We start from the raw sequence: 25,368 nt of genomic DNA, 5'->3' as shown, positions 1-25,368 counted from the left end.
TTTTTAGTTTTTTAAGGAAACTCCATACTGTTCTCCACAGTGGTTGAACAATAATGCTGGAGAGGATGTGGAGAAAAGATAACTGTTGGTGGGAATGTAAATTGGTAGGGCATTCTTTCAATGGAACAGAATCACCTGGAGCTTGGTCCCGTGGACAGCATCACCGATGCTGCAGGTCTGGGATGGGCTCCCGGGAATTCACATTTCCAGCAAGTTCTCAGGTGATACTGATGCTGCAGAGCTGGGTGCCACAATTTGAAGATCTAGACTTTCTTTTCTGAGTATTCATGGTGAATCCAGTGGAGATATTTATTTATTTTTCCTTTAAAACTGTCCATAAATTTTTTTCTTTAGGTCTGATCCTTTGATTTCATTTCCCCAAGGCTGTGGTGATACCGGTGGGAACTGGGGTATAATGTCTGCTTCCGACTGTCTTCTCTGTAGACAGTTGAGACCAGGAAGTGGCATTTGGGGGGGTGCCAAAGACATAAAATCACAGGTGTTTGTAGATTTGCATCCCACATCTTGCCTCCTTGACAGTTTTCCTTCATGACTTGTAGGGTCAGGGAGTTCCTGGACCTTAAGCTTATTCAGAAGTCTGCAGAGGTAAGAGACTTGACCCCCATGGGAACATGTGGAAATAGAGGTCATGGACAGGGGACCCGGATATTGAGGTGGGTCATGCTAGTTAGAGATATTCATGTAGATCTGCCCCATCTATTGCTGAAAGAGTATCTCATCTATAGATGCGTGATCTCTCCCCTTTTAACTGAAAATTTCCAAGATAGTGGAAATCATGATTTGCTCACATTTTATTTTAAAAAATATTTTTTTTAAATTTTACTTCTTTTTCCTACTGTATAGCACAGATAACTGCATTCAATATCTTTTAATAAGCTATAATGGAAAAGAATATGAAAGAGAATATATAGATATGCATAACTTAATCACTTCGCTGTACACCAAAAAACTAACACAACAGTGAAAATCAACTACAATTTAAAAATTTAAAAGCGATTTCACTTCTTTCTTAAAACAAGAAAGGAACATATCAATGTGGAATGTTTAGACAATTTACAAAGGACAAAGAAAGAAATTTTATGAAACCGTATATACAGAAAATCTTTCTAACATTCAGAGACATGTCTTTCTAGTTTTTGTTTCACTTGTCTCTTTTCTCCCTTGTGTTATGTCTATATGAATAAATAAAATGTATGCATATGTATGCAAATATTGCTTTTGTATGTGGTAGCACGTGGACCATGCTAGTTGTTGCCTGTAGATGACTTTCCATTGCATACAGCGTAAAAGCCAATGTCTTTATTATAACCTACCGTTTGCACCATGTCCCCTTCCTGGTCATCTCCCCGACCTCATTACCACTCCGTTCACTCTGCTCCAGCTATGCCAGTCTCCTTGCTAACCTGTGAGCACCGTGGTCACCTCATGCTCAGGACCTTATTACTTGCTGTTCCCTCCACTTAGAACACTTTTCCTCCTTGTATCTATCTGCACGACCAGTCGTCACTTCTTTCAGGCCTTTATTCCACAGTGAATAAGTCCCTTCCACAGTGAAGTCTCTTCCACAGTGAAGTCTTCTAGGACCACTTTATTATTTTGTTTGTTTGTTTTTAATTTTATTGAAGTATAGTTGATTAACAATGTTGTGTTAATTTCTGCTGTACAGCAAAGTGATTCAGTTATATTGATGCATATATATATTCTTTTTCACATTCGTTTCCATTATGGTTTATCACAGGATATGGAATATAATTCCCTGTACTTTACATAGGACCTTGTTGTTTATCCTTCTCATATATAATAATTTGAAACTCCCACTCCTTCCCTTCCCCACCCCTAGGACCACTTTAAAATTTCACATCTCCTCTCATTATTTTCTCTGCCTTAGGAATCATAACTAACATATGATGTATTTTACTTATTTATCTTAATTATTATCAGCTTCCCCAGCTAGGATATAAACTCCATGACAGGGCTTGTCACCTGGGTTGTTTCCCGCACTGTCCCCAGTGCAGAGATGACACTCCATAAATACTTGTTTAAAAATCTCTAATGAATGAGCTTAGTAATGCATCAGGAATCATATTCCATGTCTGTAAATATCTTCTATCATGACTTTAATAGCTTTGCTTTCACTTAATAACTTTGTATTCCATCATGCCCTTATATAAACATGCCACAGTTTATTAAACATTAGTTCAATAACCAATATACCACCATTTGTTCAAAAATTGTCCTCTTAATTTCAGTATATACATTTTTGCATTTAGCTGTTATAATCAGTGCTTCAGCAAATAACCTTGTATGTATTCACTCAGACTCTCATGATTTCCTTAGGATAAATTTCCAGAAAAGAAATTTCTGGTCAAGAAGAATATGTCATTAAGATTTTTAATGTTGAACTGTTTTTTATTTTATCCTTAAAAAGTTTAATCCATCCTACGATTATATGAATATTTCTGTATATTTCTTCTCATTATTATATGGCTTTATTATTTTTCCCAAATTATTATTCAATCTTCCAATTCCATTTATTTAATAATGTCACTTTTCTCACTGACTTGAAATTTCCCCTTATTTTTATCCTAATTTGAATTATTCTTTAGTTGTTTCTGCATTTATTTGTTTCATTAGCCTTTCTGTAACAGAAACCTACCCTAAAAACTCTTAGAGTTATGTTTTTCATATTTGAAGCTAAATCACTCCTAATTTTTAATGTTCAAAATTGTCTAAGCTTTCTTCTGGTTTTTTCTTGCAGTAGAAATTCAGATTTCTTTTTCCCCAATGTCCAGTGGTTAACTTGTGTTGAATTTGTAAATTAATCTGAGAAGAAATAACTTCTCTTGGTGTCCAATTGGCTAAGTGTCTAATTCCTTTCTTAGAGCCATGATGAAACGTGGCTTGATGGGCACAGCTCCTGGCCCATCCCCAGTTTCTGCAAGATCTTCAACTACAGTTAAGCCTTGCTTTCTGAGTAGCATCTTTTCTTATCCTTGCTGCCTGGTTTTCTAACACTAGGAGTGGCTGCCTCAGTTTAAAGCTATGAGTCCTAAGATGCTGAGCCCCTGCAGCTGTCCCTGCCTCTGTCCCTATAGCCCATCTTTGTGGCTGCTGGGATGGAAGCTACACCCACCAATGTATAATGGATTAGTCGCGTTCCTTACCCAGCTGATAATTATGAATAAGTGTCACAGAATGGATGCAGATAAATGACAACTAGTAAATGATTTGTCAGTTCAAGAAGCCATATGATAAAGTATAGCGGTTCAGTTTTTGTTGTGGTTGGTACAAGTCTGAATTTTGGGGAAGGACAGTGAGATGTAGACAGTATATTTTTATCTTTTGTTTTATGGGTCTCGTGAGATGTGACCGTGGGTAGGTGTATAATAAAAACAGTAGCTTATTCTTAAATATAGCCTTGTTTCTGGGTCAGGCCCCATTTAAGTACTTTGCACCTACAAATTCATTTAATCCTCACTACTACCCTATGAGGGAAATTCTATTATTATTCAGTTTTACAGCTTATCTCAGTTGAACTCCTTCTGCCTTATGCAAGTGGAAATTCAGTTAAGTCCTGGTATCAGGTGGTCTGTCAAATTAATTTTTAGTGTGCATTTCATCTCTTTCACTCTTCATTAGTATTTTAGAGTTATACTCAGGGAGACACTTAGGGCTGCTAGCCAGGTGCATTTAAACTGGAATCCATCTTTTCAAACCATTCATTAGAAAATAAAACACAGATACAAAATTCTACCAAAAAAAAGATGTTTCACTTAATGAATTTTCAGCAGACACCCTACAACCACGACCCAGGTCACTCATCCCAGGAGCACCTCCATTTGCTCCTTCCTTATCTTGACCCTCTTTCTGCCATCAAATAAACTGCTACCCTGACTTTCCCAGAACCATTTCTCAGGTTTTTGTATAGTTTTATGACAATGTGTGCATCCCTAATTACCAAAGTTTAGTCTTGCCTAATTTTTAAAAACTTGATGAATTTGTTCTTATTTCACGGTTTTCTTATTAATGTTTATCTTTTATTATTATTATTAGTTCCCTGACCGGGGATCGAACCCGTGCCCCCCGGCAGTGGAAGCGTGGAGCCCTAACCATTGGACTGCTGGGGAATTCCCTGTATTTGTTTTTATTGATTTGAGTCTTCAGTTTCCTTCTCCGTTTCTTTTCATTATAATTTACCCATAGAAAAAACTTGGGGCACTTGACCTACAGAATTTTCTAGAGTGTAGGTTTTGCTGCAAGTGTATTTGTGGTTCCATTCAATACTTTTCTTTTATCTTGTCTATTCCTTGCAAACTGGCAGATGCATCCAGAGACTTGATAAGCTTTGGGAGTGATGCCTTTGGCAAGACTGTAAATGGTGTTGGGTTCTTCATCCAAAGACATGATATGTGATTGTCTCTCTTTTTGTGATGTTAGCAGCTGTTGGTGCTATTAATTCACTGAAGCTTGCAAAAATTTTTTCTTCTATCATTTTTTCATTGATTAGTTGGAATTGTTTTGAACAAGCACTTTTCCTCATTTACTGTTTGGTACTCTGTGTTACAGGTCTTTTAGAAAAGGCAGAATATTGCTTTATTCTGTCCTTTTAATTAGCAGTTTTCCAGTTAAGGAATTGGGTTCCCTGCAGAGGTGACTGAATAGACTTTTAAGACATACTGTTATGAGTGCGTGGATTAACGTATTCGGTGTGTTTCGATCAATTGCAGTTGAAGTTCATCTTTTGCCAGTGGGAGCCTCTTCAAGTTTGCCTCTGAGCCATTGTGTCATGACCGTGGTCATCTTTGATAGCTTTCTTGTTATCTAGTATGGCAAAGATAGTCCAAGCTCATCTTGTCCACTTCCTGGAATCATCTTCTTTTCTCCCAAAAGGCTGTGTTTCTTTTAGTGGGAATGCTAGGATTCCCACTAAAATTCAAGATTACTAGGATCTGAGTGCTAGGGATATTGTACTGGGTTTGTGATTGTTTTTAGGTCTCTTCAGTGGATAGAACTAAGAAAGGATGTGTGTTTCCACAAGACCTCACCAGTAAAGACTGATTTTCCAATTCAGTCATGATTCAGGGTTTGTACTCACCCTCCTCTATTCTTCTGTTTACGTTTTCTTCTGTTTACCTTTCTTCTTGATTCCCAAAGACACAGGAAATGACAAAATTTGAATGTCCCACGATTATTCATTTACTCTCTCCAATATCATAGACATAGCATGCTGCAAAAACCATACTATTACTACGTCACTAATATATTAACTGATAGATATTTTCTGCAGCACATATTCTCCCCAGTTTGAATAGTTATATACTATATCCACAGTATCTGAGCATATAGACCCCTGCATACTATACTTTCTCCCTATTAACCCCCTTTATCTTAATTTCATAAGTAACCATATACACTACACAACCACTAGTCTTCTATTGATGTCTCTCTAGTCATTTCAGCAGATACAGTAGGAAAGGCTCATGAGAACAAAGAACAAAGAACAAAGAACAAAGGCTCATGAACATGGGTTCATCCCTGTTATCACTTTGGACCGTTTCTATTGAAATGTCAGGTTTGCTGGACATAAAAAAAAACTGGGCTCACCTTTTTTTCTTGAGAATGTAAAATATGTTAGTCCATTTATTTTTGGAATAAAACACTGCAGTTGAAAAGTCTGATCATGATCTAATATTGTTTTCCTTATAAATAAGTCATTTCCTTAGAGGCTCAAATACTTTTTTTTTTTTTTTTTTTCCAGTACGCGGGCCTCACACTGTTGTGGCCTCTCCCGTTGCGGAGCACAGGCTCCGGATGCGCAGGCTCAGGGGCCATGGCTCACGTGCCCAGCCGCTCCGCGGCATGTGGGATCTTCCCGGACCGGGGCACGAACCCGTGTCCCCTGCATCGGCAGGCGGACTCTCAACCACTGCGCCACCAGGGAAGCCCTCAAATACTTTTTTAAAATGTTACTTTCAAGTTCAGTAATTTTCCTGGAATATATTTTAGTATTGGCTGCTCTGAATTGACATTCAGAGTATGCTCTTTTAATATATATTCTTCAATTTTAATTTTAGAAAATACCAACATTTGCTTTCTTTTTATTTCACTTTCTTTTCAAGTCTCTTATTCCATATATTGGCTCATCCTTGTGTTTCTTCAATTTGTCACTTACTATTGAATCTCTTTATATCTCTACTTCCTTAGGATTTTAAGTGTTTTCCTTAATTTTACCTTCTGTTTCTCTTAGAGAATTATTCATTGTGTTTATTCATCTTGTTTCTTTTAGTTTAATCTTCATTTTTGAAGTGATTTATTCTTTTATTTCCACTGATTTTTGTAGTTCTTATAGCTAATTTGTGAATTTTCTCATTTTTATGTTGTCCTTTCATGCCTTGTATCATTTTCTTAAAGTGTCTTAGTTTGCTTTAAAATAGAAGATTACCATTTTGATTTGTTTTGAAAGCATTTGTTTCTGATATGTTTTCATTTTCTGTAAGCTTGCTGTTTTGCTCCTTTTGAAAATAACTCTTATGGAATGTGATTTTCATAGTTTTCTCTTGCTCATTATCATGTATTTGTCTCTTGAACTTTTACAAGGAGGTGTGATTCAAGGTTGCTTTTCTAACTTAACAGAGCTCCTTTCTTTTTACATTTTTGGCATGAGTATGTTTGTTCTTAGTGTTTAAAAATACAATAGCTTGTTTACTGAATATTACTGTCTCTTTTTCACTCCTCCATGTCTGTCTGAACCTCTCTTTTCTTTGTCTCCATTGTCCTTGTTCTGATCGATTTTTTAAAATTTTTTATTTTATATTGGACTATAGTTAATTTACAGTGTTGTGTACAGCAAAGTGATTCAGTTATACATATAAATACATCTGTTCTTTTTCAATTTTGCTTCCCATTTAGGTTATTACAGAATGTTGAGCAGAGTTCCTTGTGCTGTACAGTAGGTCCTTGTTGGTCATCTATTTTCAATATAGTAGTGTGGGGCTTCCCTGGTGGCGCAGTGGTTGAGAGTCCGCCTGCTGATGCAGGGGACACGGGTTCGTGCCCCGGTCTGGGAAGATCCCACATGCCGTGGAGCGGCTGGGCCCGTGAGCCATGGCCGCTGAGCCTGCGCGTCCGGAGCCTGTGCTCCACAGTGGGAGAGACCACAGCAGTGAGAGGCCCGCGTACCGCCAAAAAAAAAAAAAAAAAAAAAAAAAATATATATATATATATATATATGTATATATCTCAAAGATTTTGATAAACCCCAAGATTTTGATTCTATCTTCAGCAGTGTCTTTTCAGTATACACTTCTGTCCTGGTAAGAAGTCTGATGCATTGCCTTGAAAGTTCCAAGGGGCAAGACTGTGCTTGCCTCTCCCACCTTACATAGACCCTTGTACCTACCTGCTGTTGGGATGGAGCAGGTCCTCCTAATTTCAGCTGCTGTTCTCACATGCATCTGCCATGCTGTCTCATGAGGACTTACTGGCCGCTGAGGGCCCTCCTGCTCTGAGGTCCTACAGGTGCCCCATGCCTTCACTCTGTTTTCCTGCACAGAGGCTTACACCTACAGGCCTTCTAGATCTTGTTGTTTATTTTTATTCACTTGTATTTTGAAGTTCCTGGGACTACCTTGTCATTTAGTTTTGTTAGAAGTGCTGTCTTTGGTTTTTCCTTGTTAGGCTTTTGAGTTCTGTGTCTATTTGGGGATTTAGAGAAAATTTAAAACTGTACCACTGTCGCCAACATCTTCTCAGAATCCTCATTTTATTTTGCGTGCATGTATTTTTTCATTCATCAGCAGATGTTTATTGAATGAACTATAGCAGGCCCTCTTATAGACACTGAGGGTAGAGCTGTGAATAAAACAGAGTTCCTGGCCTCAAGAAGCATATATTACAACGATAGAAGGCAGGGATTAAACATGAACCCACGTAAATAAGTGAGAAAAAGTCAGGTATAAATAAATGCCATGAAAAAGATAAAATAAGATAATATGCATCCATCCCCCAGTCTATCTGAATATGTATGTATATATGAATAATATAATTACAATATTATAATTATATGTTATATTATATACATAAATATGTGTATATACATGTGTGTATGTATATATATATATAAACATTAACTTTGAAAAGTACTTTCCAAACAAAGCATGTTTCCATATATTGTGTTCTTTTATCCTGACTTTTACCTCATGAATAGACAGACAGGGCAGATTTTATTTCATACATAACAGGGGAGAAATTTCAGACTCAATAATTATGTGACATCTCGAACATTTAAAGCCAGGACTTAAACCAGCATCTTTTGAATGCAGATCTGCTCCTCTTTAATTCAGTATTCTGCGTTTTTTTTAGGACGTCACACAAAAGCACCATGCTGGGCGCTGGGGATGATACCTCTTTAGACCAAAGAATGAACGATCCAGTAGAGACAGTGAGATATTTGCTTTGTGGTGTCAGGTGTGTGGGGAGAGACCTAAACGAAGTTGTGCAGCAGTGAGGGAAGAATGAGATCTCTTGGTGGTGGGCTGTCTTGGGGAAGCCTTGATGAGGGACATGGTATCTGAGTGACCCTTGCATGTAGAGAGACTGGGGAAATTCTAGGTGGAAGGAGCCATATGAACAAGGACATGCAGGGATGTACTCAGGGTGGTTGTAGGATGGGGGGTTTATTCCTCCATTCAGGCTGCCATGTTCCGGGCACTCTGCTGGGGCAGAGAGAGAAAGATGGACAAGATAGGGGCTTCCTCTTCTGGGGAGTCTGCTGCTGTCCAACCTGATACAGAAATGGGACCAAAAGCACGGGATCCTCACTCACCTGCAGCATCCGACAAGGGCAGGCGACCAGGCTATGAAGAGCAGAGACATGGAGAACAGGGACCTCAGGCCATCTCCTGGCAGGTTCCTTTGTGTTCCTGACCTTGAAAAAATCAGTTTGCCTGGGGCACATTATGTGTGAAAGGCAGTGGAAAAGTGTGTTGAGAGTTACGTGGTAGCAGGCTTTAAATGTTATGATAAGGAATTTGTTTTTAGGTAGTAAAGGGCCCTTGAAAGCTTTTGATGAGACAACTGACCTAAGATGCCAGTGCCATATCATGGAGATAGCACTGCCTTGAATTCAGTGAGTCAAGGATTCAAAAATCAGTTCCCCCACGTTCTAAACATATGACACATTGGAGAATTTATGTAAACACTCTGGTTTCACTGTCCTGATCTGCGAAAATGGGAATTCATTTATTTATTTATTCACTGAGCCCTTCATTCATTTATTCATTCATTTTTTAGTTCAACTAGTATTTAACAATTACTCATTATGATCTAGAACTATGCCATCCAACCCAGTAGCCACTGGCCCATGGAGCCACTGGACACCTGAAATACGGGTAACCTGAACTGACTTGTGCTGCAAATGTAAACACCAGATTTCAAAGTCCTGGTAGGAGAATAAGAATATAAAATGGCTCCTTAATAATCTTTATGTTGAATACGTGTGGAAAGGAAACTAGTTTGAATATATTGGGCTCAATAAAGTACGTATTTAAAAATTCATTTCACAGGTTCTTTTAATTCTTTTAATATGACTATTAAAAGTTTAAATGTGGCCATATTTGTGGCTTGTCTTACAGACTCTAGGCCAGTGCTGTTTGCTCTGGGTACTGGGCACACAGGATTGAATACTTTAGTGGTAGGGGACAGGTAAGAAATAAGTTATTTAAATAGCTAAACCGTATAATTTTAGAATGTGAAGTAAGTGCTATGAAGGGTATAAAAGAGAGGCATGCCGTGGAGAAGGACTCAGGCTTGAATGGTGGCAGTGATCAGAGAAAAGACTATACAAGTGGACTGAGAGACAGAGAGAAACTGTTTGGGGGTGTAAATGGAGGACAAGTTGACAGGATGTGCTGATGGGTTGTGTTTGGGGGATGAGGGAAAAGGGAAGACAGAGATAAATCCTAAGCCTGTTTTAGAGTTACTATGAAAACTAAGTGTGGGAAAATACATAAAGGCCTCATATGGCTCAGAAAAGGCAGCCGTGTGGGTACGTGGGGTCTGAGAGTTTGGATGGTGAAGGTGAATAGGGCTCTCTGAAGGAGGGCCTCTCTGGCATGGGTGGCATTCAAATTTTAAGGCCACCTCAGCTCTGTCCAATCTTCAAGTGGTGTCTCAGACGGGACATACAGCTTTTCCTTTGGAAGGTTCTAGGTTTTCAGAGCTTTTAGCCCTTGGTCTCCCCCTCTTCCCTCCTGCCTCTCCCACCGCCTTTGTTCTCTGTGGCACATCTATTCAATGGTGACAGTTATGTTTGCCCCTTCTCTTTGTTAGTGGGGCTTATCTGACTTATGTGCTTGTCCTGTCTCAGGGGCTCTGGCTAATTTCTCCGTTTGGGGGTCTCGTAAGTACTGTTACCATCTGTTTAAATATTTCTTCAGTGACTGCAGAAACAAACCAATGCCTTCCAAACACCAAAAGCACACAGACAATTCTGCATCTCTCCCGGGGAGACATCTTCTTCCTCTCTTTCCTTTAGTGTCAAAAGGACCACTTTCCCCAATTCTATGGAAATGGAGGGATGGTTTCCATCCAAAGGCTGTGTATCTCTCTAGTCAACACTGGGACACGAGGCTCATGCCAACTTTCTTGCAGACACTGTAGCTTCCTCTTGGGATATCTGGTCACCATCCACTTTCCTGGCCAGCAGGACACATCCTTGTTGTGTGGGCAAACTCCCATGATAACATACCATTGCCACTATGTCCATTTCAGTATTGAGTATGAACTCCATGCCCATTGACTTTTTCCTGAGACACAGCAATAATGCTGGGAAGAGAGCAGGGGAGAGGTGATTTTATGCGGAAAACAGATGTACATGACCAAGTTAGAACTGGTTCGTGGATGGCCACTTCACATCATTCATTCAGCAACTATTTATTCCGTGTTTATTGAGTCTCTTCTATGTAATTAGACCCACAGGAGGCTCTGGAGATGGGGGTTGGGGAGAGAGAATCACTCCTATAGTTCTTGCCTTCAAGATGGTTTTGGAGAGATGATCCTAATAAAAAAAATGCAGATGACACAATTAAAGAAATATACCTAATCAAAACTTAAGGCACAGATATTCAGGATGGGGAGAGGTCAGCCACGAAGACGTAGTTGAAAGTTCACAGGAGTCCTGGAGAAAATGGACCGGCATCTGGGTGTGATTTGAATAGCCTGGGAGGAGAGAGGACAGCGTGATCTAAATGGAGGGGGACAGGATACATGAGAGAGAACAGTGGGAGAAAGATTGCTCAGGACCCTGCTGTCAGTCAGGACGCATCTTCTAGGTCTTTCGGTCCCAATAAAGTAGGAGAGAAGGAGAAGGAACAGTCTTTCCTGCTTACTGCCTCTTTTCAAAGTTAAATACCAGATGATAAACAACGACATGCATAACTCTGGAAACAGTTGCATTTATTGGACATTTCATCTTACTGCACGGTATGTGCTGGGAGATACAGTTATTTCTGGCTCTAGCAGGGGGTGTCAGGTTGCTCTTGCCTTTAGGTGTAGGTTAATAGCAGCTGCAGTTAGAGTTCCATGGTAGCCACGAAATGTCTTTAGCTAAAATGGACACCAGTGATCAGAATTACAAGGACTTCCAGCTAGTTCTGAGACATATACTACAAGGCAGTCCACACGAACAAAATATTTTTTATTTTTCCCTTTCTCAGCGGATTTGCCTCCAAGCAGAAGATGCCCAGAAAAGAAAAGTTATGCTTCAAATGTAGTATTCCTTTGGGCTTTTGGAATACTTAAATGCATCTCTTAGGCTTTTTTTTTTTCCTTTAAGTTTTATTGAGGTATAATTCAGATATCTTACAATTCACCGATTTAAAGTGTACAAATTCAAGGGTTTTTAGTGCATTCGCAGACCTGTGGAACTATTACCATAGTAAACCATAGAATATTATCCTCACCAGAAAGAAACCTTGTAGCCATTAGGAGTTGCTCCCATTTTCTCTCACTCTCTCTCCCCTTTTCCTACTGTGTGGCAATCACTAGGCTACTTTCTGTTTTTATAGATTTTCCTATTCTGAAAATTTCCTACAAATGGAATCATACAATATACGGTCTTTTGTGACTGCCTCCTTTGACTTAGCACAGTTTTCAAGGTTCATCTGGGCCGTAGCGTGTATCAGTGCGTTATTCTTTTTATTGCTGATAATGGGCCATTGTATGGATTATGGCACATTGTGTTTACCAGTTCTTCAGGTGATGGGCCTGTGGGTTATTTCCACTTCTGGGCTATTATGAAGTATACTGTTATGAATATTTATGTACATGTTTTTATGTGGACATATATTTTTATTTCTCTTGAATGAAATATACATTCAATTCTCATTTTTCATGTAGTTATGTGCTGTAAAGTCACCAGCTCTGAGTTAGCGAATGCTGACCCACTGCTTCTAGGGGAAATACAGGGTTACGTTCCTGCAAGCCGCTGGTCCCAAGACTTTTGTCAGTCTATCAATACATAACCTCATTTTATGTGTTTCTCTTTAAAGATGCCTTATTTAATATACATTTCTTACAAATAATTGATTATACATAGTTCTTTTTTATGATAAAATTAGCTGAGGAACATTTAATAGTTTCCTGACTCTGGGTAACGTGGTACATTTCATTGACTTTTAGCCTCGCAACAAAGCTGTCCATTATGCTTTTTTATCGGCTGTTATCTTGTGAATCCACACATTTAGCCACTTTTCCAGATTTTCCACACCTATCATCATGCAGATATGACTTTAGCACTTTCTGGATAACATAAGGATCAGCGAATTTTCTCGTCCTTATTCCAGATGTAAAGTATTGTTTATAGATTAACACCAAACTCAAACAGCCAACATCACTATGAGTCACTCCTGAATGAAGCTGATCTAACACGTGTATTTCCTCTGTAAGGTGCATCGCAACCTTCTTGTGGTTGAGAACGCTGTCCAGCCCTTCAACATTACTCTTGGGGGTCATTTGAAGTGGTGAAATCACCAGGAAAAAGCACAAAAATGCAAAAAATAATGTGGAACTGAATGGGCCATAAAAAGAACACTTGTTTACAGCATGAGAGGTGAAACAAGAAGGCAGTGTTGCCTTGTTCAAGCTCAGCTGGGAACGTGTGTGTCAGGTGACTCAGATTTTTTGCCACTGCGTGAGTCTGCGAATTACCACAATAGCACCACAAGTGTGGATTTGGGGGTTACAGATAAATATTTGCAAGTAGGTAAATTTGCAAATGCAGGTTCCCCCCACTATCTGAAGGTAGAGCGTTCCTGTGAAACCTTTCGTAAGCTGAAATGGCGTAAAGCGAAGAAGCGATTAACTTAGGACACACCTTGCTAACGGAGGAACAGATGCTCACAGGGTGTGCAAAGCTATGGCAGCTTGATGCTGAGATGCTGTGTAGTTCCCGGGGAGGGAGCCTGTGGTGCTCCTCCGGCTGCTGCGGCTGTGTGCTGCCCCTGTAACAGCTCAGTGCAAAACAAAAGCTCAGTGCTGTTTTCACTTTTCTCCCCAAAAGTCAAAATCCTCTTGGGATTGCTTTCAGTTAGTGGAACAGGTACTAATTGGAGATCTTCTGTGAAAGCGAACTTCCGAAAAGCGGGGGAGACCTGTACGTGCCTGTAAATGAGGAGGACTGATCGTATCTAGAACCGGAATTGCTGGGTGGTACGGCAGCTCCACGTTTCAACTTTTGAAGAATTGCCAGATGGCTTTCCAGTGTGGGGCGGTGACATTTTACACTGTCACCAGCAGTATATGAGGGTTCCTAATTCTCCACATCCTTGCTCATGCCTTTTATTACCCATCTTTTAAACTCTAGCCAGCCTAGTGGTTATGAAGTGGTATCCCACGGTGGTTTATTTGCATTTTCCAGATTGTTAGTGATTCAAGCATCTTTTCATGTTCTTATTGGCCATTTGTATACCTTCTTTGTAAAAATGTCTATTCAGATCCTTTGTCCAATTTTTTCCTTTCAGTTTTATTATGAGATAATTGACATGCAGAACCGTTATAAGGTTAAGGCGTACAACATAATGATTTGACTTACGTACTTCCATGCATCATGCAATGATGACCACAGTAAGTTTAGTGAACATCATTCATTTCATATAGATACAAAATCAGAGAAATAGAACATATTTCTTGTGAGGAGAACTCAGGATTTGCTCTTCTAATCACTTTCATTTTACCATGCACCGGTGTTAATTATATTAATCATGTACCTGACACCCATGGTACTTATTTAGCTTATCACTGGAAGTTTGTACCTTTGACCTCCTTTGTCACCATACAAAGATATCACATTATTATTAATTTTCCCCCACTACACATTTTATCCCCTGACCCATTTATTTTGTAACTGGACATTTGTACCCCTTGATTTCTTTCATCTATTTCACTCATCCCCCTACCTCCCTCCCCTCTGGCAACCACCTGTTTGTTCTCTGTATTCATGACTCTGTTTCTATTTTGTTATATTTGTTCACTTGTTTAGTTTTTGTTCATTTGTCTTATTTCTTCGATTCAGCATATAAGTAAAATCATACAGTATGTGTCTTCGTCTGACTTATTTCATATAGCATACCTTCTAAGTCTATCCATGTTGTCACAAATGGCAAAATTTCATTCTTTTTATGACCAACATTCCATTGTGTGTGTGTGTGTGTGTGTGTGTGTGTGTGTGTGTGTGTGTGTGTATGTATTATGTCTTCTTTATCCATCCATTCATCTGTTGATGGGTACTTAGGTTCCTTCCATATCTTGGCTATTGTAAATAATGCTGCAGTGAACATAGGGGTGCATGTATCTTTTCAAATTAGTGCTTTGGTTTTCTTTGGAAACCCAGAAATGGAATTGCTGGATCATATGGTAGTTGTATTTTTAATTTTTTGAGGAACCTCAGTACTGTTTTTCATAGTGGCTGCACCAATTTACATTCCCAACAACAGTGCACAAGGTTCCCTTTTCTTGTGAACACTTGTTATTTATTTTCTTTTTGAAAGTAGCCATTCTGACAGGTGTGAGGTGATATCTCCCTGTGGTTTTGATTTGTATTTCTCTGATGATTAGTGATGCTGAGCAACTTTTCATGTGTTTGTTGGCCATCTATATGTCTTCTTTGGGAAAAAAAAATGTCTCTTCAACTCCTGTGCTCATTTTTTAATCAGTTTTATTTTTCACTTGTGAGTTGTATGAATTCTTTATATATTTTGGATATTAACCTCTTATCAGATATATGATTTGCAAACATCTTCTCCCACTTGGTAGGTTGTCTTTTTGTTTTGTTGACAGTTTTCTCTGCTGTGCAGAAGTATTTTGCTTGATATAGTCCCATTTGTTTATTTTTGTTTTTTGTTTCCCTTGCCTGAGAATACATATCTAAAAAGAGATTGCTCAAACTGATGTTAAAAAGTGTACTGCCTAGTCTTTTCCTAGGAGTCACTACAGATTCGTTATGTATGCTGTTTGCCTGATATATCTTTTAATTTTTTTATTTTATTTTTTAAAACTATGCTCATTTTATTTTATTTTTTGGCCATGCCCTGTGGCATGTGGGATCTTAGTTCCCTGACCAGGGATTGAACCCACGCCCCCCTGCAGTGGAATCATGGTGTCTTAACCACTGGACCACCAGGGAAGTCCCGTCTTTTCATTCTTGTCGTTTCACCCATTTGTATCACTATATCCAAAGTGTGTGTCCTCCAGACAGCATGTAGATTGGTCATGTTTTCTGTTTATCCAGTCTTAGCATCTCTCTTTTGATTAGACTATAATACTGCCACAGTTTAGTGTTATTGTTGCTATAGTTGGATTTATGTTTACCATTTTAGTTTTTATTTTATGTATGAATTATGTCTTTTTTATTCCCTTATTTCTCCTTATACCACTTTCTTTTGCATTAAGAGAACATTTTGTACTATGCCACTTTAATTCCTTTAGAGATTTTTCACTGTATTATTTGAAATTATTTATTTAGTGGTTGCTCTAGTGCTTACACATACATCCCAACTTATCAGAATCTACTTAAGATTTATACTGACTTAATTTTAGCGTAATATAGAAATATGACTCGTATAGCAGTCTTCTCTCTTTCCATTTTTTGTGCTATTATATATATATATATATATATAATATCTATGCATGTCACAAACCCAATGATATATTGCTATAATTACTACTTTATGTAATTTTATATCCTTAAGGAAGCTGAGAAATTAGACAACAGTGTATATTTTAGTGTTTGTTGTATTAACCTTCTTAGTTACTCTTTATGGTTCTTAACATTAGTTCCTGTGGATTTGAGTTACAACCTGGTGTCACTTCCTTACTGTATTACAGGTTTGCTCCCACCTACCTCCTTTGTGCTATTATTGTGAAGCACATTATATTTCTATATATTATTGGCCCAACTATACAAGTATATACATGTGACTCTATATACTTTTTAAATTAGTTAAGAGAAGAAAGAAGACATATGCGTTTATGTTGTCTTTTATAATTACATAGCTACCTTTAATGGTGCTCTTTGTTTATTGTTTCTTTTTATGAGATTCAACTTATCGTCTGATGTCATTTGCTTTCAGCCTCAAGAACTTCCTTTAGTATTTCTTATAGTGTGGATCTGCTAGGAACAAATTCTCTCAGGTTTAAAAAATCTACGAATGCCTTTATTTAACCTTAAATTTTGAAATAAAAGTTTTGCAGGATGTAAGATTCTTGGTTGATAGATTTTTTTCCTTTCAGCCTTTTGAGTGTGTCATCCCACTGTCTTCTGAACTTCATTGCTTCTGATGAGAAGTCAACTGTTTATCTTATTTTGGTTCCCTTGTCTGTGATGAGCTGTGTTTCTTTGCTGCTTCAAAAATTTCCCCTTGTCTTTGGCTTTCAGTGTTTTTACTATGAAGTATTTGGATGTAGATCATTTTGCGCTTATTCTACTTGAGTTTTGTTGAATGTCTTGGATGTGTAGATGAATGTTTTTCTTCAGATTTGGGAAGTTTTCAGTCATTATTTTTTGGAATATGTTTTCCTGCTCCTTTCTCTTTCTTTTCTTCTGGTATTACAATTTTATGCATATGTTGGTGTGCTTAAGGGTGTTCCACATTTCTCTGAGTCTCTGTTCAATTCTCTTCATTCTTTTTTTTCTCTCTTTTCTGAGTTGCACAATCTCTATCTTGATCTGTCTTCAAGTTCACCGGTTCTTTCTTCTGCAACCTCAAAACTACTGATGAGCCCCTCCAGTCAATTTTTAATTTCAATTACTGCGCTTTTTAACTCCAGAATATCCATTTTATTCTTTTTCATTATTTCTATTTCTTTATTGATACTCTCTACTTTATAGCATATTGGCATCATACATTCCATTATTTAAGCATGATTTCCTTTAATTCTTTGAACACATTTTTAATCATTTTAAGTCTTTGATGTTGCTTTGAAGTCTTTGCCAGATAAACCTAACATCTGGGCCCTCTTTTTTTTTTTTTTTTTTTTCTCTGTATGGGGTACACTTTTCTGGGTTTTTAAAAAATTTTTTTTAAATTTTGTTGTTGAAAACTTGATATTTTAGGTAATATATTGTAGCAATTCTGGAAACTTATTCCCCCACCCTCTTGGGTTTGTTTTTGTTCTTGATTGCTTATTTATTTGTCCAGTGTCTTTGCTAGATTATTTTAATTATATCTCTCCCCCCCACCATGATATGCAGCCACAAATGTCATTGCTCAGAGGAACAGCCTTAGGAAAGAGCACAGTCATTGTGGGGTGACGGTGTTTTTGCAGGACTCTATTTGACTGTCGCTTTCCCTGATCTTCTCTGTTAAGCTGTCTGCCTCTGCTAGAATCATACCTAGCTCTTAGGCTCTGCTAATTGCTGGATGATTGCTCTTCTGTTTCTGCCAGTGCACGGTATAAATTCTGATCAGATTAAATTCAGTCCTTTTTGTAGCATTAGTTTTTGAGGCAAGTCTTTGAAGTTTGTTCTCACTCCGGGAAGGCTCGCCTTAGCTGTCTCTTTCCCTGGTTCTTTCTGATAAACTAGCTGGGCTATGGTTTAGCTTATTGCTGTGATGGAGCTATCAGCTTTCTCTTAATCGCTTACCACCAAAACCTCCACTGTTTTTGAGAGCATCCTCTAGCATAAACCTTCCCACACTCTATTTCAAACACAGTCAGTTCCTCTGGGGAGAGTTTAAGAGCTCTCTGTTCTTACAGCCCCCCCTTACCACTCTGTTCTTATGGAAAAATCTCTGAGCCACTGCTTTTCTCAGAGTGACATCTCTGCTTTATTATCTGGGCAGAGGTGGCAGCCTCTGGTCTTCTTAGCTTGTTTCCCCTGGCACAGAACCTCTTTCCTCCAAGCAAACTGGGGCATGGCCAATCATGGTTCCAATATTCTTGGCCTGCTATGCCAGGGAAAGAGCTCCTGTCCTATGAGTAAGAGTGAGGAAGAGAGTACCTGATCTCTGTCTGGGCTACATTGCCAAGAATTTAGTTTCTACAGCTTGGAGCTAAAGGGGATGTGTTGGTGATCTGTTCTTCCTGATATCTCTTAATGGGGAGCTGATGGGAGAGGGAACACTAATTTCTTGACCACACACAGCAGAGTTGACCTTTTTTTATGTTGAACTGGGGGGTCAGTAGGGAGGGAGAGGTTGTCTCTGAAGTGCCGTAGACTCTCACTCTTCTTACTGAGAGTTAGTATATTTTCTTAAATAGATATATATTTTTTAAGTTGGTGTTTGCTCTTAGGATAATTTTCAGAGACTTTAAAGTTTTTTATTTTTAAAAAAAAAGAATTTTCACTGATTATGTTTATTTTTCCAGGGAACAATTTCACAGGATTCCTCACTCTGATACTCTGAAATAAAAGTCTCTCTCTCAGGCTTTTTACACTCACTTAAAGTAAAGGAGAATGAAGACAGTTATTTGAATTAAGTAAAAAAAGTACAAAAAAAGAAAACAGAATTTTGAGACTAGATTTCTGGCCTAGTCAGCAGCGTTTTTTCACCTAGATGGAATTCTTCTGAAAAGTTCTTAACTTTGCAGAATGCTTTGACTAGGCAGCCTTAGGACCCTCCACAAACTTCTTTTTCTTTCAGCCATGTGGACACTGCATTGAAAAAGTCCCACTGAATGTTTACCTCAAGTTTGAAACCCATATTTTAAGACAATCTTGGATTCCCCTTAATTTACTTGGTAGTTTGGGGCCATTCTCACCTCTTTAAGCCAGAAACCTTAAATGTGTTCACTGAGGTCAGTTTATCAACTTTTATGGAATTTCTCCCCTGAGCCATAGAAGAACAGGGCTCTGGGGGGCAGTAGGAGACTCCAGGAACAATGCTATGATCTGTAGTTGCAAGGAGCTATGAATTTAGGATGTAGATAGCCAGGAACACACAATTAAATTCCGGCAGTTTCCAGGCCCTTGGTTAATATTGAGATTCTTTCTGGGTAGTTGCATCTCCACCAGGGTCATTAGAGGAACCAGAGATGGTGGCATCGTGTGAGTTACACTGACCTCTTTAGTAACATATCCTATTAAAGATGTCCTATGGGCCTCAAAATCTGCCTAACTTCTCAGGGCATCCCAGCCCCTCTCTTGTCAGACAACAGCTAAACTTTCTTTGACCCTCTTCCGCAATGATGGCATAATTACATCCCATGATATATTTTTGCATAACAATTGGTTCTCTGCTTCTATTATTCTTTGATTCTTCTATATCAGGGGTCCACGGTACCAGTCCATGGCCTGTTAGAAATGGTGCCGCACAGCAGGAGGTGAGCGGCACGTGAGCCAGCGAAGCTCCATCTGTATTTACAGCCGCTCCCCATCGCTCGCGTTACCGCCTGAGCTCCGCCTCCTGTCAGATCAGTGGCGGCATTAGATTCTCATAGGAGCACGAACCGTACCGTGAACCGTGCACGCGAAGGATCTAGGCTGCGCGCTCCTTATGAGAATCTAACGCCTGATGATCTGAGGTGGAGCTGAGGCAGTGATGCTAGCGCTGGGGAGCGGCTCTAAGTACAGATCATCATCAGCAGAGAGGTTTGACTGCACAGAGACCATAATAAATCAATTGCTTGCAGACTCATATCAAAACCCTATCAGTGAGTGGCAAGTGAAAACAAGCTCAGGGCTCCCACTGATTCTACATTCTGGGGAGTTGTATGATTATTTCATTATATGCTACAATGTAATAATAATAGAAATAAACTGCACAATAAATGCAATGTCCTTGAATCATCCCCCCCGCCCCCGGTCCATGGAAAAATTGTCTTCCACGAAACCGGTCCCTGGTGCCAAAAAGGTTGGGGACCCCTGTTCTATATTGTGATGTGAATGAGATTGCCCAGCAGAGCAGAAATCTAAGAATATATATTAAAACCATGATGAAACAAACATAAATTTTTGGAAAATGTTGCCCTAGTTGAACCCTCAAGTTAGTTTATAAATTGTTGAAAATTCTGGTTCTTTTTCTGGCCAACTTCCTGTCAGTCTGAAAGATTTGGGCTGACCATAGACCTCCTTGCATTACCTGTCTCCTCTTTTGACTTTTTATGGCATGCAATTTACTAACCTCACAAACCAACCCTCAACTCCTCCATTCATCCAGTAAATAACTGTAGGACCAACTGTGTGGCAAGCATTGTGCTAAAAGCTGGGGCCTCAGTATCAATTTCCTTGACCTTAGCAATGTCCTTCTTCCTCACAAGGGGAACAAATATGAAAACAAATAAACATCATGACTCAGTGCTCTATTATAAGAGAAGTACGTACAGGACACACAGAGGATCCTAAGATCAGTGCCCACTTCTGCAGGGCAGTAGAGGGAGACAGAAGAAGCTTCATCTCAAGAAGTGGTGGTTAACCTGGGCCATGAGAACAGGTTCTGGAAAGAGGAGATTAGACGAGAAATGATGAGGAAGGACATTCCAGGCACAAGAAAGGCTTGAAGATGAAAATCCACAGAAATAGGCTCATTTATATTACTAGTCTTTTTACCTTACAATTGGGAGAACGTGGGTCCAATAGGAGACTATATGTCTTTGATTACAATATTTCTCTTTCATTTTATACCTGCCTTTTCCAGTTCTCCTGGTCCCAACCTCCTTAATAACAAGGAGTAGGGTTATATTCCTCTAACACAGCATCTCACACATTTAGGAGGTCCTTAAAAATGTGTTGGGTGAATGAATACCGTAAGCCACCTGGTCATTATCCAGTTTAAGGGCTGTCCTTTGCCCCGGAAACGAGTTCTGAATACACTTCATATAATGACAGCAGCCACTTTGCGTAGAAATGTCTCCACCTTAGAACTCCAGGCAGAGAGGGGCAGGCTGGGCCGGCAATTTTGCTAAAAGAGGCAGGAGGGATGCACATGGTCTGAACAGCTGTAGGTTGTGAGTTAAGCTTTGGCTAATAATCTTCTGCCTAATTCTAAGAAAAAAATTAGGTGCTTTGACCCATATTATGCGTAAGTAGGTGAAAACGGGTAATTCAAGCAACCACTTTCACCTTGACAACCTTCCTTCCCCCCACCGCCACCCCCGCCAGATGTAGGACAAACATCCTGTCACACAGAGTGGAAAGTGCCGGTTCGTGTCTCTCAGTCCTCCCCTGTCCACTCCTCATTTATTGGGCTCAAAGCCTTCAGTAACCCCCTGGTTTGTATTTCCCGGTATTCCTAGCTCTACCCCATACATAGATCTGGGGCATCTCCTGGGCTTGGCTGGTGAGGTCGATGCGGGGAAGCCAACTCTTCTCCTATTTCCTGCCTGGTCCAGTCAGCTCCACCGTAGACCAGACAAAGGGGTACAAGTATTTATGACTTCATTTTAGTTTTTTATTTTTATTATTTTTTTAAATTAAAAAAAATGTTTTTGGCTGTGCCACAAGGCATACAGAATCTTAGCTCCCCGACCAGGGATTGAACCTGCACCCCCTGCAGTAGAATCGCAGAGCCTTAACCAGGGAATTCACTTTTTAGTTTTTTATTGAGGAGAAAACCTCGGCTTGAAACCCTCAGCAAGGGTACACTCGGTGAGTCCAGCCTCGATGTCTACCCAGACGTCCCGCCCTGAGGTTTGTGCCTCCCTAGGAGACCCCTTTCGGGAAGACCCTCCCCTCTCCATAGAATCCATCTCCTTTCACCGACCCCCACTCCAGCCCCTAGCAGTACATTTCTTTCAATCTCACTCATTAGCTGTGGTAAGGGGGCTGGGGAGATGCTAAGATTTAAATGCTAAGGTCAAGAGAATAAATAGCTGTAGGTGGGACTGCAAATCTCAGAGACTCTTATGGCGTCTCTCCCTTTCCCCGATCCCCGAACTGCAGCCCAGCCTCCTGGTACATTCACACACACAACCACACACTCACACACACACACACACACACACACATTCTCTCTCTCTCACACACACACACACACACACACACACACACTCTCTCTCTCTCTCTCTCTCACACACACACACACACACACACACACACACCCTGCTCCTCCCAAGACTGACTGACAATTGTCAGCCATATTACCAACGAATGCCTTAAGAAGGAAGGAGTTCGTTTTCTAACTGCCCCATAATTTGCAAGGCAACACTCTCCAGCAGTCTGGACATCTTATCATTATGCAGAAAAATACAGAATTCCCTTTCTCAGTCCCATCCCCACCCTCATCCTCGTCCCCAGCCTATTTTATTTAAAAAAATTTTTTATTGGAGTATAGTTGCTTTACAATGTTGTGTTAGTTTCTACTGTACAGCAAGGTGAATCAGCTATACGTATACATATATGCCCTCTCTTTTGGATTTCCTTCCCATTTAGGTCACCACAGAGCATTGGGTAGAGTTCCCTGTGCTATACAGTACGTTCTTGTTAGTTACCTATTTTATACATAGTATCAATAGTGTATATATGTCAATCCCCATCTCCCAATTCATCCCACCCCACCTTCCCCCCTTGGTATCCATATGTTTGTTCTCTACGTCTGTGTCTCAGAATATTTCTGCTTTGCAAATAAGATCGTCTATACCATTTTTCTAAATTCCACACGTATGCGTTATTATACAATATATGTTTTCCTCTTTCTGACTTACTTCACTCTGTGTGCCAGTCTGTAGGTCCAACCATGTCTCTACAAATGACCCAATTTCATTCCTTTTTATTTTAAATTGCACTCTTTGGGCCTGCCGGGGATAGGAGAAGGGACTATTGTGGGGCAAGATACTCACCCAAGGCTGCTGCTTTAATAAAGAGATGCTCTGCTACTGCTGTTCCATTAAGGAATAGATTAACTTCTTATCTGAGAGCCTCCTTTACCCTCAATTTCTAACTAGGCAGGAGGGGAGCCCATGGATTAATCTTCCCCTCACAGAATATAGGTAATTGATGATCTGTGAGCACAGTAGCCAGGTCACATGGTCTGACAAAGGATTTATTTTCTGCAAATCATTATTCATTTTCGTGAAGTCTTACAAAGGAGTAAAAATCAAGCTGGATTTAAGTATTTTGTGCAGCAGTTAACGAATCACGTCCTGAAGAAAAGGAAAATGACACAAACTCTCTTGGAAAATTCAGCCAGCATGGTCACCGTAGCTTTATGATATGGACTCAAATTAATTATGCAAAACAGTCAATCCCTTAAAGAAATCTTTAAAAAAATCTTGAACAGGGGACCACGTATCCTGGTGAGGCTAAAGTGGGTCGAAGGCAGAGCTGAATGCCAAATGATAATTTTTGCTAAATAATTCAGGCCATGTGAACTCCGATATTTTACTTACTTTGATGCATATAATGGAGGAAGTGAGAGACCCCGTTCCTCCCGGTGCCAGGTCCCATGCGTTTACACCTGTTGTGGGCCTTGGTTTTCTGCGGGTGGTTCGTATCCGCCCATTTGTCCTGTGTTCCCAGTGCTGGCAGTAGTGGTCCCTATTAAATATAGGTTGAAGTTAGCAACTGAGAAAGTTTTGATGATTATCATGGAGAAGAAAAAAAGAGATTGCAGAGCAAAGACAATACAGACATTTCAAGAAGAAAGTCTATGGTAAGTTTCACGTGGAACAGAATGGAATGCGACAAAAACATCAGAGGCCTTGGGGCTCTCGCTAATGTTCTTTTCATCTCTCTCCCTCACAGGGAAGCGATGCCGACATGGTGGATAAAAACAAGTGTTGCACCCTCTGTAACATGTCCTTCACCTCCGCGGTGGTGGCTGACTCACATTATCAAGGCAAAATCCATGCCAAAAGGTTAAAACTGTTGCTAGGAGAGAAAACCCCATTAACGACCACAGGTAGGTGTCTGAACAGTGATGGCGGGGAGACACTGAAATCCAGTGCCCGTCCCGTTCATCAGGCTCCCTCTTCACGGGTGGCTGCCAGGATGAGAGTGGATGAGAGGAAAACCTAAAGGGATGAGCAGGTAGCCCAGCAGAACTTGTGCTGTCATAAGACTGTTAGATCCAAGTTCTGGTTCTCTCAACCTGGCCCCTTCAGATGCGTAATTCAGCAGTTTGCATCTTCGGAATGGCTGTTTCCATCCTGCGTGATGTTGTCTGTCATATTTATTGTATATTATGTAAGATAATCGATCTATTATGTAAGGAAGACTGTCCTTTCTAGTTTGGGTCTGTAATAAGTAGGGGTGATGGATAGTGTATTGTATACATATTGCTTCCCTACTCAATCCTGGAGAATGTTCTCGTCTTCATGGGGATACGGAGGAGGAAAATGGGAGTCTTTAAAAACACTTTCATGTGCTGACACCGAGGTGCACCCACCCTCTCCCCCCAGATGACAGTTCAGTCATCTTTGTAGGGAATCTTGTGATTCAAGCCTATTAACTTTCACAATAAAAAGCTTAAACATTAGGCTTCAATGGTGGCGCAGTGGTTGAGAGTCCGCCTGCCGATGCAGGGGACACGGGTTCGTGCCCCGGTCCGGGAAGATCCCACATGCCGCAGAGCGGCTGGGCCCGTGAGCCATGGCCGCTGAGCCTGCGCGTCCGGAGCCTGTGCTCCACGACGGGAGAGGCCACGACAGTGAGAGGCCCGTGTACCGCAAAAAAAAAAAAAAAAAAAGCTTAAACATTGATAACAGATCATTTGACCCTCTAGTTTTTCAGAAGTAACAAAAAAAAGTTCTTCAGAAGTCTATTAAGTCATAGAACTAAATTACTACTGTTATCATTTAATCAAGATAGATTATTTGGACAAGATTTACATTGTGGCAAAGATGTTACGAGACTAGGTGATATTCCCAAGAAGTTGAGGGTATATTTCATGATGTTGACATTTTCAGTGCAATTAC

General features: G+C 39.9%; 1 protein-coding gene across 1 annotated transcript in view; it reads left to right on the top strand.

The window, feature by feature from the left end:
* ZMAT4 (zinc finger matrin-type 4) overlaps positions 1-25,368 on the top strand; it is a 340,674-nt gene that overhangs the window by 176,147 nt on the left and 139,159 nt on the right. The window contains exon 4 of the mRNA XM_032618467.1: positions 24,197-24,353. Coding sequence (XP_032474358.1) covers positions 24,197-24,353 — 157 coding nt within the window. The remainder of the gene's footprint in view (positions 1-24,196; positions 24,354-25,368) is intronic.

This window comes from Phocoena sinus, chromosome 21 (genome assembly GCF_008692025.1).
Source record: "Phocoena sinus isolate mPhoSin1 chromosome 21, mPhoSin1.pri, whole genome shotgun sequence".
Classification (NCBI taxonomy): Eukaryota; Metazoa; Chordata; class Mammalia; order Artiodactyla; family Phocoenidae; genus Phocoena; species Phocoena sinus.
Note: the sequence above shows the minus strand (reverse complement) of the source record. Positions and strands in the feature narration are given on the sequence as shown.